Genomic DNA, 15,517 nt, shown 5'->3' with positions numbered 1-15,517 from the left:
CCAGGCTGGCCTCAAACGGCAATATTCATGATCTCTACCTCCTAAGTACATAAGATTAGAAGCATGAGCCTCCATGCCCAGAAAATACATTCTTTTATAACACAATATTCCCAACTTTCAAGGACAGAATACTAATACTGTCTGGTTGAAATATAACTGAAAGAACAAATCATCAATGCCCATAAATATTCTTTTGAGACAGGATTTCATTATAGAGGCAAGTTGACCTTGGGCCTCCCAAGTGCTGAGATTATAAACATATTCTCCCATAACAAGCTAATATAGGCCTTATTATTATTAATAACCTTTAAGTAGTTGTAACCAAAGAGTTTCCATTCACCTTGGCAATTTATGTGTATAATGCATCTTGATCAATGTCACCCCTTTCATCATAATACAGTAAAGGCATTCTTAAACTTCAGAGATCCTTATGCAAAAACCAGTTGGTTATTAAGGCATTGGAGTAGGGGCAAGGAATTTCCAACCTTGTAAATGTTTATTATTTTGCACTGAACAAAGTAAAGAAGAGTGAAATGTTGGCATCAAGTCCCCTTTGTGGAACCAACAATAAAACATTTATAAAATCCTAAAAAGAGAAACTGCAAATCTTACAAATTTCCACTATTTTAACAGAATACCAGCCTCATCAATACCAAGAAGAAATTAGAAAATGACGTCTCACAGCTCCAGAGTGAGGTGGAAGAAGTCATTCAAGAATCACGCAATGCGGAAGAGAAGGCTAAGAAGGCCATCACTGATGTAAGCAAAATGAGTGTTTGTCATCCCCAAACAACTGTGCCACCCACTATCACCAGGTTCCATTCTTTTCTTGGTTCCTTTGCTTTTTTTTTTTTAAATTGTGAAAATACCTTACAGAGGAGTTACAATTACATGGGCAAGATAGTGAGTACATTTCTTATCAAGCATTGTAGCCTCCTCCTTTGTTTCCCCTTCCCATCCCTTCCCATCCCCTCCCTACTCCCCATCCCTCCCCCCCTGCCTGGCCAAAGTTGTAAAGTGGGTTTTTTGACATAAGGACTTGTGCATTTCATTGTTACAATGGGTCCACCTGTATCCCTATTTAAATGATTTGTTTTTTCCCTTCCCTTCCATAAATTATACCAACATCAAATACAGTGAAAGCAGGGGTTATACCGTGGGGGAGGGACATACAAAGCAACAAAGAAATATCTTATAAATGTGTTAGAAACAATCGCATGAAAGAAAAAAACATTTGAATACTTATCTTGGGGTTCATTTCACCTAACATCAATTCATCTGACCTTTTCTGCTTGACTCAGACATATACTAGTTATTGCGAATAAGGGAAACCATGGGACCTATGTTTCTTTGGGCCTGGCTTACTTCACTTAATATAATTTTTTCCAAGTCTTTCCATTTCCTAACAAATGGGACAATGTCATTCTTTCTGATGGAGGCATAGAATTCCATTGTGAATATATACCACATTTTCTTGATCCATTCATCTACTGAGGGGCATCTGGGTTGCTTCCCTATCTTAGCTATGATAAATAGTGCTGCGATAAACGTAGTTGTGCTGGTAGCTTTAGTGTGGTCTTGTTTGTCATCATTCGGGTAAATGCCCAAAAGTGGGATTGCTGGGTTATGGGGGAGCTCTATGTGGAGTCTTTTGAGGAACCTCCATACTACTTTCCAAAGTGGTTGAACAAGTTTACACTCCCACCAACAATGCAGTAAGGTTCCCTTCTGTCCACATCCCCTCCAGCATCTGTTGTTATTAGACTTCTTGATTATAGCCATTCTAAATGGGGTGAGGTGGTATCTCAATGTTGTTTTGATTTGCATTTCTTTTATGGCTAGGGAGGTGGAACATTTCTTCATGGGTCTATTGGCCATCCTTCTTTCCTCTTCACAGAGGTTTCTCTTTAAGTCTTTAGCCCACTTATTTATTGGGCAGTTGTTTCTTTGAGGATTTGTTATTGGGGAATTTAATTTTTTTTGAATTCCAGGTATATTTTAGATATGAGACCCTTGTCCATTGTATGGCTAGTGAAGATCTTCTCCCAATCCGTGGGCTTTCTATTGATCTTGCTAGCTATGTCCTTTGCCATGCAGAAGCTCTGCAACTTCATGCAATCCCATTTGTCCAACCTTTCTTTGATTTGTTGTGTTTCTGGGTCTCTATTAAGAAAATTTCGGCCTGTGCCAAGGAGACCTAGGGTTTCTCCTATTCCATCCTGTAATGTTTTCAGAGTGTCTGTTTTGACTCCGAGGTCTTTGATCCATTTGGAGTCGATTCGGTTCCTTTGCTTTTCAGGCAGCTATGATGGCCGAGGAGCTGAAGAAGGAGCAGGACACCAGCGCCCACCTGGAGCGGATGAAGAAGAACCTGGAACAGACCGTGAAGGACCTGCAGCACCGTCTGGATGAGGCTGAGCAGCTGGCACTGAAGGGCGGCAAGAAGCAGATCCAGAAACTGGAGGCCAGAGTGGGTATCTCAGTCTCTGAATCTGGAAAGGCAAAGGGCATTCCTTCTACCCCTTCTTTCTTCCTATATACATGCCTCCCTCTCCTGAGATCAGGAACACCCAAATCATGCCTTGAGTAGCTCCTAGGCTAATTAATGTCTCCCGCTGCCTATGTATCTTTCTTGGTTTCAGGTACGTGAACTTGAAGGAGAGGTTGAAAATGAACAGAAGCGTAATGCTGAAGCAGTTAAAGGGTTACGGAAACATGAGAGAAGAGTGAAGGAACTTACCTACCAGGTAAGGGAAATCTCTTTCTAGAACATCCAGACTTCCTGCCCAGAGGAAAAGTGAAACTCTGGCTAACTATGTGTGGCACTGATAAATAAATAAATACTAGCATTGTATGTATGGGGGTAAAAGACACAGTTGCTTAACACAGGCATATGCCACTCTGAGAAGACCAAGGAGGCCTTTAGAAAAATATATGGGACCGAGATTATTACTCAGTGGCAGAGCTTAGCATGACCAAAGCTTTAAGTGACATCCCCAGTAGCACAAAAGAATGAAAGAGAAAAAAGGGGCAGGAGGAAAGAAAAGGAAAGGGAGAAGGGAAGAAAGAAGAAGTAAAATGGCCTAAGATAAAAGAATGTAGGTATTAAAGACAGATAATCTAGGTGTTCTAATGGTCTCTCTTGCTTTTTAAATTTGAATGAATTACTTTGTGCCTTGAACTTCTAGTTCTTTTCCTATAAAATAGAAATAACAGCATCTACTTCCCAGGTCAGGGAGGTAGGATTAAAGAAAATGTGTATGATTCTTGAATACAGTGCCTACATACAATACATACTTAGTAAGAATAGCTACTGTTAATAACTGTGAATGATAGCCACAAAGTGATCAGGCTTACCTTAGATCTACCTGCCAGCATACCAAGTGAGTTATATTTACCACTAGGAGTAGACAGATTTCTTTGAGTTGAATACACATCATCTTTTCAAACTTTCAGACTGAAGAAGATCGCAAGAATGTTCTCAGGCTGCAGGACTTGGTGGATAAATTACAGGCGAAGGTGAAATCATACAAGAGACAAGCTGAGGAAGCGGTAAGTATCTTTTAGCCATTAAGGAAATAAGCAAATTTCTTTTGAAGAAGAAAGTGTGATTAGAGGTAGCAAACCAATATTTAATATGTCCCCAAAGTTATAGTTTGACTTTGAGATGCCCAAAGAAGGTTCCTGATCATGTCTTCATTTCTACCCAGGACACATAATAAACAGTCATGCGGGCTTGAAAAGAAGCTGTCTCCTCCACTTAAAAAACCTTTTTTTTTTTTTTTGTTCTTTCAAGTCAAAATTGTCACTAAAGTTATAAATCTCCAGACTTGGAAGTCAGCTACAGAAACAGAAAATGAAAAAGAAATATCTGACTGAAGAAAGGACATAATCTTATCTAGTGACAAATGGCAGTGAGAACCACTAATACTCACTATTTTATCTTTATTTTCAGGAGGAACAATCCAATGTTAACCTAGCTAAATTCCGCAAGCTCCAACATGAACTAGAGGAGGCTGAGGAGCGAGCTGATATTGCTGAATCCCAAGTCAACAAACTTCGAGTGAAAAGCCGGGAGGTTCACACAAAAATCAGCGCAGAGTAAACACACCTACCTGAGGATCCCAAGTGGCTGAAGACTTGCACAAAATCTGCTATGTTTGGCCACTTGCTTTATCCTAGTTATTTTTCTCTTACTGTTGAATAAAAATTACAGTAAGTTTATGAATTAAGCCAGACTACTTTTGTTCACTTGCAAAATTGTTAACTCTCAAAATATAGTTCTCCCCTTGCTATTATTTTTTAATGCTACAATGGCTTGGTAGAAAGTTCAATGTTGTAAACTTTCTCCTCTACCCAGCAGTCCCTTACCTACCCTACCTCCTCCCCCATACATACACAGATACCTTTTTCAGAACTTGCTTGTGTTAAATCTCTCTAGACTGTTACATTCTGCTGTAACAATGATAAAAGCCCTGAAAGTGACTTCCCACATGGTCATTTATTCACTGTACCTTCTAGCATCTATCCCAACCTTTCAACCCCTATCAACCTCGACTCTTTACAGTAAATTGTCCAATCTATAACAGGTTTAAAACAAACGGGGAGACTTCAAAAATCCCTGCCAAATAAAAGTCAAGATCAAAGAGGAAATCACAACATAATCATAAAAATGACCAAAAAAATCACTGAGAAATCTTCGTGGCAGCTTATGTGAAGATTTCTAAAATACAACACCAAAGCATAAGCCATAAAAGTTATAAAGAGTGCATCAAAATTTAAAACATCTCCTCTTTGAAAACCACTGTAAAAAAAGAATGAAAAGACAAGCCACACACAAAGGGTTTTACAGTTTATGTTTCTCATAAAAGACATCAAAAGCAAATCAGGCTCAGTGGTGGCAAGGTACCATGTGTTTTGTTTCCAGTACTGTGGGGGAAAAACTAGAACCATTACAACTAACTTAAAAATCCATTAAGAATAAAGCAAGCAACCAATATTCCACTAATGAAAATATACAGAATTTCAAACAAGTACCAAATACTGATCAACATCACTAGTCATTAGGAAAGTAACAAAAAAAAAGTAAAAAAAAAAAAAAACCAAAAAAAAAAAAAAGTAACAAAAAAAAAAAAACATAATAAGATACCAGCCCAGAGCTACTGGACTGGAGGTGTGACTCTGAGTTCAACCTCAATACTGCCAAAAAAAATTAAAAAATAATAAAAGACCAAGTAGCCAATGTAAGGTGAGCATAAATGAATTATAATGCAGCCATACAATTAATTCTACAGTAAAATAAAAAGAAATAAATTATTAAAACACAAAAAATGAATCTCAAGACACTTGCTGACTACAGCTAATGACAATATATTACATTCTTTAAAATCTGAGAATAGATGTTGAGTTCTCACTACAAAATAATTACATTTAAACACTCCTCTACATATGTGTGGGTATAAAAGGTGTACATTTATCCATTTTTTTTGGTCAGTCATGGGGCCTGTCATGGGTGCTCTCCCTGAGCTCTTTGGTCAAAGCGAGTGCTCTATCACTTTGAGCCATAGGGCTACTTCCAATTTTCTGATGGTTAATTGGAGATAAGAGTCTCACTGGGACTTTTCTGCCCAGATGAGCTTTAAACAGTGATCCTCAGATTTCAGCCTCCTGAGTAGCTAGGATTACAGGTGTAAAAATCTATCGATTTTTAAAGAAGTTTTTATACAAGGCTGGAAGTGTGGCTCATCATTAAAGTGCCTGCCTAGCAAGTATCAAGCCCTGAATTCAAACTCCAGTAGCATCAAAATATTAAACTAAAATTTTTCTTCAGCCTGATTATATATTCCTTTTGGGGATCATTTTTAGAGGTTCGTATTTTTAAGGTAAATGAACATAACTTGCCTCTTAAGCTTCCCTATCCATGTTTTCATCAAAGAAATGGACATAGCTGCCCACCGAAGGTGAAGAGGAGAGGGTCACTGGTGGATGAGGCCATTAGCACAGCTGCTAAAAGCTGTCACCTTTCATCCCAGCTTTTGGTAGGGATTAACATTCCAGGGCTAACACCCAGCAGCTGTTGGTGAGCACACGTAAAAATTCTGCCTCCTGGCTGTAGCAGAGGTTTGGACACATGTTCCATGTATCAGTGTCCCCAGGCAACTTTACTGGAGACTTACTAGGTCACATTTTCCTAAGCGGGAAGCTGAGGAATCAGCAGTGGGCAGATCCTTAAGCCGTACTTAAGGATGGAATTTACCAACTTGATGAGCCCTCCCTGCTCTAAGGGTCAGCAAAGATGCAGCTTCCGGAGGCTGCACGGGGAAAAAAAGAGCGCTTCTCCGTGATGAAGGAGAAAAACGTCCCACCTTGGGGAAGGCGCCCAAAGCAGGGCTTTTCTTAGATTCCACTAGCCTGACCTTCACATGACTGGACTATTTTCTCAGCTCGTAAAAGAAATTCTATTCTGCTGGAAAAACGAACGAGGAACAGCATGAGAGCTAAAACATGAAAAGGTTCTGTTAAAAGCATCCATCCGCATGTTTTCTTGTGTTTTGCTGCTGGTGATGGTTTTGTTTTGTGCCAGTAGTAGGGCAAGTGAGAGAGAGAGAGAGAGAGGGAGAGAGAGAGAGAGAGGGAGAGAGAGAGAAAAAAATCTCAGAGTCTGTACACTGTTCTTCAACTTTTTCACTTACAGCTAGGCTAGTGTTCTACTTCTTGAGCCATAACTCCACTTTCAGATACCCAAATGGGTAATAACTCTCCCTGCAGGGAGGAAAGACCATTCAGCTCCTTCCGGTGTAGTTTAATTAGTAATAGACTAAGAAAAATGGTTTCTGTGTATGTTTGTACTTGTTTATACTTCTAATATTAATATAGCAGATTTTTTTTAAAAAAAGGAACAGAAAATATCTTGTTAAAAGTAAAACCTAGCCAGCATCAAGGCAAAACAGATAGATAGATAGATAGATACATACATACATACATACATACATAGAGAGAGATAGACAGACAACAGACAGACAGACAGACAGACAGACAGACAGACAGACAGACAGACAGACAGACAGACAGATAGATAGATAGATAGATAGATAGATAGATATAGATAGATAGAAAGATAGATAGATAGATAGACAGACAGACAGACAGACAGACAGACAGATGAATAGATGAGGTAGGTAGTACTCAGTAGCAGAATCATCTTTTCCACATCGGATGCAGATTTTAGTACCCACGCCCAGTACATGTGTGTGTGTGTGTGTATCTACATAAGTGTTATTATAATGTGACATAGCACATGTGTACATGTTATTATAACATGCTGTGCATGCACTGAAGAACTTCAGATGGGCCTTGGCAAGCTGAGAATTATCTCAGAGCTTTGCAGAAGCTTGAGTGTAGGCCCAGCCCTCGGGAGACTGAGTTGGGAAAATGACATGAGTCTGGGCATGGGAGACCAGCCCCGGCAATATGGCAGCCCTCCATTTCAAGGAATAAATGAATGGTGAATTAACGGATGAATGATCCAGTATGTTCCTTCTGACTCAGGCGGGTTGTCACACACCCTGCCTTCACACTCACTTGCCAGGTGGTTTCACCCACTTTCTACCATGACACACTCCTTCATGCAGTTATTCTACAGAAATACACAGCACAAACAGCAAAAATAGAGGCCCGGTATCTCGGAAACTCTCACTTGTACACTTGCTTACCCAGCACCGCCTCCACACAGGTCCCCGCCACAGCCGAAGCTGAGCACCAGTTCTGCCTTCCTGTTCTCTGCCTCCCACTCCCAGAAGTTCTGCCCTTCACCTCTGGAAGCTTGAGCCATGGTTTCTCTCCTGGAACACTTGGAATCTTACTCAAGCTCCACATCGTCTTTTTCTCTTTTTTTAATATACGTTTATTATCCTTAAGGGTTGTACAAAGTATTTACCATCCAACAAAGCAGTTTATGAATGCAATGCATCCTGATCAGTGTCACCCCTTTGGTCATTCTCCACCACCACTCCCAACCCTACCTCCTACTTCCATTTTCTTAATTTTGTAGGATATGCATGGAATTTTGTGACTACAGTTTTCCTCTCCCCTTCCTCTCTTCATTGTCTCACATCCATCTTTTTGATCAGTACTATAACCAACATCCCTCCTTACAATTAGATCATAAGAAGTTTGAGAAAAACACATTTTTGATTATAGCGTCTGGAACAATGGTTTAAAACATTAGTTGAATGAAAAGTGGATATTCAATAACCTTTTTATGGGGGTGGGGGAGGTCGGTCATGGGGCTTGAACCCTGGGCCTGAACACTGTCCGGGTACTCAAGGTGAGTACTCTGCAACTTGAGCTACTGTGCCACTTCCGGTCTTCTGGTGGTTAATTGGACATAAGAGTCTCACAGACTTTTCTGCCCAGGCTGGCTTTGAACCACAATCCTCAGATCTCAGCCTCCTTAGTAGCTAGGATTAGAGGTGTGAGCTATTAGTGCCCTGCCACAATTATATTGTTTAACAAAATGAAGCAATATTGAGCAGAACAAAGCAGGTCAACCCCATATGACCTATCTCACATGAAGACTTCTTATAAGCTGCACACACACACAGAGCGGATCTCCTGGAAGTAGAATCGGAGCCTGAGGAGGAATTAGGGATGGGTGTTGGGGAGAGTTTGACTGACGGGTAAAAAAATAAATAAATAAATCACAGTAGGATAAATACGTTGTGGTGCTTTATAGCATAGTAGACTGGCTCTAGTCACCTATAAGATATTATATACTTGGAAACAGCTGGCATACGCTTTTGAATGTTCTTCATGAAGGAATAACAAACGCATGTGGTGATGGCTATGGTAACTGGCCTAATTTGATCACTATCCAACATAAATTTGTAACACAATTGAAGTTACTACATTATCATATAGACATCAATGATAGAAGCACAAATGTTAACTGTGACCAGCAAAGGATATAGCTTCTTTTTGTAAAGATACTTCATTTAAAACCCCAATGGTAATTTAAAGCAATTTGTTATATTTTTCTTTATTCCAATAAGGTTTAAGTGTAGCTAAGAAACAAAGCAAGTGGCAGTGGACCTTTACTCTCTCTAAAGGCATTAGCTACAACTATAAAGCCAGGCAGAAAAGTCTGTAGTTTACTGGAAAGACATGGCAGAATTTCTTCTCTGAACAGACTGTTCCCAGGCTGCCTGTATAATCCTTCTATGCTGTTTACAGAGAAGGATTCCTGATTCATTTGTAATTCTGATTGGTGTGTATAATTCTGAGACTATAAGTACCTAAAAGAATCTTGCAAAGCCAGAAGCAGCTGTCTTGTAGTGAAAAGGCAAACTGGACTTGGAGTAAAAACATGTTTGATTTCTCATTTTGTCAGCCGCTTGCTGTATGACTGATCACCTAAACTCACCAATGCCCTACCTGTAAAACTGTGATAATTCTATCTCCTTACTGACATTTAATAAGAATCGATTTAAATAGTGGTCTTGATAGCCCCTTATCAACGTTTCCCTTGCGAAGTTTCAGTATGCAAATGCCAGCAGTGAAGGTTATGTATTACATTTGAAAGATCTGGTCTTTGCTGTCTTGTGTTTCAGCAGAATAAGGAAGGGTCAGTTTTTCTCTTTCGCATAAATTAGGTGATCTGTCCAGAACCGCAAATTCTAATGAGTTTCCCTCAAGGTAGAAATTAGACTAGATAATATGTAGAACTTCCTTTAGGTCTAGAATCTAATATTCTCATTCAAATCAGATATGAATTAGTTTCCTTTATTATGATACCTGTCCTCTAACTTTCACCCAGAAACTTCCGTCACAGATAGCGAAACTCACTACTGCTTTTTCAAATTTTATTGGTTACATAAGCTGTTAGATAGCTTGAGTTGTGAGGAGTAAGGCTATCAGAACGATTAATTGCCCTTTCTTCTCAAGTAGCCTTCTGAGGGATGACCTTGATCATACTTCTTCTCTGTTTGGCTTTGCTTCCATGGCCCCCTCACTGCGCCATTCAGATTGACATCTCCTTTGAATGCATTATGACTGGTGGCAAGACTCTCTCCTCGGAAAATCAGGAAATATTTTTCCTCCTCCTTAACACTCCCTCATTCCTTAATCCCCTGCGATCAGAGCTGCCACCCCCATCATCCTGCTGACATTACTGTCAGGTCACCTCCCTGACCCATCCAGTGTTCTATTCTTGATCATCCTTCTTCAGCTTCTCTGCAGTGCTTTTACAAATACTCTCCCTTGAACATGTCACCTCCCTCGACTTCTTTTGACACTCATAAGAAAGTGGTCTGTGCTTTAGAGTTGAAGAAATAGTTTGTAAGGAGACTGGAGAAAATCTTTGTTCACAGAATTTCTCTCAGGTTTGAGAGCGAGGAAGTGAATGTGTGATAAGAGAGCTGGAGATGACAATGGATAGTTGTAAAATAAAGATGAGACCACACACACACACACACACACACACACACACACACACACACACACACACAACTTGAGGTGGATATGTTGATTGCTTTCATTGTGGCAGTTGTGTAGTGGATATATCTATAGATCCAAACTCATCCGATTATAAATGTTAAGTATGTGCAGGATTTGTATGTAGATGATACATTAATATAACTGTTTATAAAAAGAAACAAAGACAAAAAATAACTAAAATCCCTTTCCTCTACAAAGGCACATGTGGAGGGTTTATATATTTATTAGATACGTTTTATACCATGTTTCTTTTGATATACAAATATGTATTCATATAGGTGGTTATAAAACTTGCTTCTTAGAATATAAGTGATCTGTTCTACTAGAAGACTTTCTTGTTGCTGAGTAACCAAATGGGTAGGACTGAAGACCTTTAGTAGAGATAAATGGCTCCACAACATAGAGGAGGAACTGAGTGTCACTAACAGTGAGAGATACCTCAGGGGAAGAAAGGAAGTGACCACCAACGTCCATATGAAGGAACCTCAGAAATGTCGAACGGTCATGTCTGATCGAAACTGTATAATGTACTCTAAGATAGGTTACAGAATCCTCTTCTATGTTTCCCCTACAAAATCCTCAGTAAAGTCTCTGTCATTTAGGGTATTTTCAGTGGTGATGGACAATTTGCCAAAGTTGGTATCTGCAGAAATGGAAATGCCCAGTTTGAGTGGACTAGATAAACAGACTACATGTTGACACAGCCACATGTAGATGGCATAGACCATATTATTTTGGGTACCCCTACCATCCTCGCGAGTGAAGCAGAAACAGAATGAAGGGTGCTGATTTTGCAGCTGAGGTAAAGGCTTTAGAGTTGTGGGGAGATGTGAGGCAATTTATTAGAATGAGTAAATGGCACAAGAAAGATGTTGTCTTGGTCTGTTTTCTGTTACTGTAACATAATGCTTGGGGCTAGAAATTTTATAGAAACTTCCTTAGCTCAGCTCGTTGCTGCAGTGTCTGGTAAGGTCCCTCTGTCTCTGCCACAACACAGTAGATAGCATGGTAGCAGGAACATCTTTAAGAGGAAAGCAGAAATGTGCTGAAAGGATCACATGACAAAAGATAGAACAAGGAATCAAAGAGGAGGCAGATCTATTAATTTATAACAATCTGCTCTCTCGGGAACTAATTCACTCCTACGAGAAATAGTCCACTCTGAGATATCAGCATTGCTTCCTTCACAGGTATGATCATGATTTACTTAATACTAGACCCATTTCTTTTCATTTTCTTCCTTTATTTATTTTTTTTTTTGGGTCCGGTCATGGGGCCTGAACTCTGGGCCTGGGCGCTGTCCCTCAGTTCTTCAGCTCAAGGCTAGCGCTCTACCACTTGAGCCACAGCACCACTTCCGGCTTTTTTCTTTTTGCTTATGTGGTGCTGAGGAATCGAACCCAGGGCCTCATGCATGCAAGGCAAGAGCTCTACCACTGAGCCACCTTCCCAGCCCCTTCCTTTATTTTTTTTAACAGAAGTCCTGGGGCTTGATCTTAGGGTCTTGTGTTTACTTGGTTTGCCCACGTGGCTGGCAATCTACCACTTGAGCTATGTCTCTAGTCTGGCTTTTTTGCTGTTTTTTTTGTTTGTTTTTATCAGTCATGGGGCTTGAACTCTGGGCTTGAGCTCTTCAGCTAGCATTCTACCACTTGAGCCACAGTGCCACTTCCAGGTTTCTGGTGGTTTATTGGAGATAAGAGTCTAATGGACCTTCCTGCCTGGGGTAGCTTTGAACTCTGATCCTCAGATCTCAGCCTCCTGAGTAGCTAGGATTATAGGAATGAGCCAAAGACACCTAGTTTTTGCTGGTTATTTTTTTTGGGGGAGGGGGTCCAGTTGTGGGGCCTAAACTCTGGGCCTGGACGCTGTCCCTCAGCTCTTCAGCTCAAGGCTAGCGCTCTACCTCTTGAGCCACCGCACCACTTCTGGCTTTTTTCTTTTTGCTTATGTGGTGCTGAGGAATTGAACCCAGGGCTGCAAGTATGCAAGGCACGCACTCTACCACTGAGCCACCTTCCCAGTTCCTTGCTGGTTATTTTTAAAGATCGAGTATTGTGGGTTTTTCTGCCTGGGTTGGTTTCAAATTATGATTCTCTAGGTCTCAGCTTTCTGAGTAGGTAGGATTACAGCCACTGCCACCAGTTCTCTGCTCCAGCTTCTGTGTGTGTGTGTGTGTGTGTGTGTGTGTGTGTGTGCGTGTGTGTGTGTGTGTGTGTTATAGTGTGCCAAATTTTTGTGCAATCTAAAATCACACTATGATTCCCTTCTCTCCATTGCCCAAAAAAATAGGATTACAGGCATGAAGCCTCATGTCCAGCCATTGTTCCCACCTCTTTAAGGACCCTTTAATGCTGTTACGTTGGTGATCAAGCCTCCAAACCATAGCAGATGTGGATCTACTTGAGTCTTCTGAGTCCAACAAGAATCTTTTCTTTCTTATTCTAGTGTTTACAGAAAGAGCTTTATTTGTGTTTATATTTCTTCTGTTTTTCTGTTTTCATTGCTTCTTCCCAGGTCCTCAACATGCAGATTTTTCCATGAAAGTTAAATTTTTAACAATGGCTTTAACGATCACATTTATGTGACTGACACTCCTGAACACAGAGACCCACATCCTTAATCTTGAGTTCTCCTTTAAACCTTGAATCCTTATATCTACTTGCCAACTAGACATCTCCACTATCTCCACTTGATATGTCTCAAAACTCAGAATGTTTTCTCCCTGTGGTGATGCTGGGTGCTACTGTAGTCCAAGATTCCTATATTGAAATGAAAACTAAATAAAAGGCAAAGGTCTTTTATTGTACCTTTCACATCCAATCAGGCAGTTATGAAAGTCCTATGGGTCCTACCTTTGTGGTGTCCCTCTAGCTTACTCTTTCCTTCATTTTCATCCTAGTTAATCAAGGCCCTCTCCATCTTATAGCATGATTTTATATTCAGTACAAGTTAACATATACTGAGTGAATTTTAACATACTGATATAATGACGGATGAGGCCTTGAGAAATAAACATAGTGCTCACAGAAATCTTAAAATTATCCCTTGAACATATGTTCACTTCCAGGGTCTTTTTTTAAAAACGTTCTTTCTTGCTGTGCCTAAAAGGAACACTGGCAGAAAAGCTATGATCCCACTCAAATATTTTACAGATGAGCCACTATGGCGCAACTATTATGAAAGCTACTCTCTGGTACTCTGGAGAATTTTAACACAGATCTGAATTTCTAGGAGTATCTAAGGGTAAATTCAGACCATTTTATCACCAACATTAGAGCCTGTATAATCACCTCAGCAACTCTTATAACAAGCCTTTAAAATACTTACTAAAAGCTGAGTGCCAGTGGCTCATGCCTGTAATCCTAGCTACTCAGGAGGCTGAGATCTCAGGATCGCAGCTTGAAGCCAGCCCAGGTAGAAAAGTCCCCATGAGAGTCTTATCTCCAAGTAACCACTCAAAAGCTACAAATTGTGCTGTGTTTCAAAATGGTAAAGCACTAGCCTTGAGTATAAGAGCTCAAGGACAGCAGCCAGGCCCTGAGTTCAAGACCTACTACTGACAAAAAAAAAATTGATACCTTTCCTGCTCACACATCTTAAAAGGTTCCCCTATGGCCTCAAAATAATGCTCTCGTGTTTTGATCAGCTTTGGAAATGCATCACAAAATATCAAGACTAACCTCCTCCTACCCACCTCACCTCCATCGAGTTGGGGATATAGCTCAGTAGTAGAATGCTCAGTACGCATGAGGTCCTGGGTTCAATCCCAGCAGTGAAAAAGGGAAGAAGAAAGCTTTGTTCCTTTAAGAGAAGATGGAAGACATAAGAAAACATTGCATTAGAATCAGATACCCTGGACTTCTGCTATTTGTGGGGTCTTTTGGACAATCACTTAGTTCTCTTATGCCTCAGTTTCTGTAGTTGGACAATAGGAATACCAACAATACAAATGTATAATGCCTTCATATTTATTAAACATAATAAAATGCACAAAACTTTATGTTAGCTGGAATAAGAGATTATTGTCCATCTACACATTCACAAGTCCCCTCCAGATCTCTTTCCTTCTCCACAGCAGTATAATTATCAATAATTTAATAGGTTTATAGATACAACACACTTCATGGCTTTCAGATCCCTTGCATACATACATCCCTTGCATAATCCACTCTTCCTCCCACTCATTTTGGCTTAATCTTGAAAGAATGTCACATACTATTCTTTTTTTTGGGGGGGGGGGGGCGGTCTGGTCGTGGGGCCTGGGCCTGGGCACTGTCCCTCAGTTCTTCAGCTCAAGGCTAGCGCTCTACCACTTGAGCCACAGTGCCACTTCTGGCTTTTTTCTTTTTGTATATGTGGTGCTGAGGAATCGAACCCAGGGCCTCATGCATGCAAGGCAAGCGCTCTACCACTGAGCCACTTTCCCAGCCCCCCTCATATAATATTCTTATCAATATACTGCCTTCCCTATTTTACATCCCTGTCCCTATTTCCACCACAGAACTCTGCACCAGTGCACTCAAAAATTATGTTCTTCCAGGGCTGGGAAGGTGGCTCAGTGGTAGAGTGCTTGCCTTGCATGCATGAGGCCCTGGGTTCAATTCCTCAGCACCACATAAGCAAAAAAGAAAAAAGCCCGAGGTGGCACTGTGGCTCAAGTGGTAGAGCGTTAGCCTTGAGCTGAGGAGCTGAGGGACAGCGCCCAAGCCCAGAGTCAGGCCCCACGACGGGACCCCCCCAAAAAAAATTATGTGCTTCCAACATAGTTTAGAGTGATAGGTTCTAAACCCAGAGAGGATTTGAATCTCATGTTTGCTGCTCACTAGTATGACCTTGAGATTAGGAAGCGGTTCCTTGAACTTTCAGGAACTTAGTTTCCTTATATGTAAAATGGGAATGAGCCAATAAGGATATAGCCTGATGTGTGGTAAGTTCTTAATAATCCTTAACTAATACAATCAAAGACAACTAGGAATCTGATCTCATTTCTTTTCCTTTCTACTTCAGGCATCTTTCAGCC

The 15,517-nt window shown here is 40.5% G+C and overlaps 1 protein-coding gene across 2 annotated transcripts in view; it reads left to right on the top strand.

Annotated features, from left to right (window-relative positions):
• LOC122117604 (myosin-8) overlaps positions 1–4,145 on the top strand; it is a 31,764-nt gene extending 27,619 nt beyond the window's left edge. For both annotated transcript variants that reach the window (XM_042691320.1, XM_042691328.1), the window contains exons 34-38: positions 634–759; positions 2,300–2,470; positions 2,643–2,747; positions 3,457–3,552; positions 3,956–4,145. In XM_042691320.1, coding sequence (XP_042547254.1) covers positions 634–759; positions 2,300–2,470; positions 2,643–2,747; positions 3,457–3,552; positions 3,956–4,105 — 648 coding nt within the window. In that variant the 3' untranslated portion in view covers positions 4,106–4,145. The remainder of the gene's footprint in view (positions 1–633; positions 760–2,299; positions 2,471–2,642; positions 2,748–3,456; positions 3,553–3,955) is intronic.
• Positions 4,146–15,517: the final 11,372 nt, after the last annotated feature.

This window comes from Dipodomys spectabilis, unplaced genomic scaffold (genome assembly GCF_019054845.1).
Source record: "Dipodomys spectabilis isolate Male_0828 unplaced genomic scaffold, ASM1905484v1 ptg000004l, whole genome shotgun sequence".
NCBI classification, from domain to species: domain Eukaryota; kingdom Metazoa; phylum Chordata; class Mammalia; order Rodentia; family Heteromyidae; genus Dipodomys; species Dipodomys spectabilis.
The sequence above is the reverse complement of the archived record's forward strand: the minus strand, read 5'-3'. Positions and strand labels throughout refer to the sequence as shown.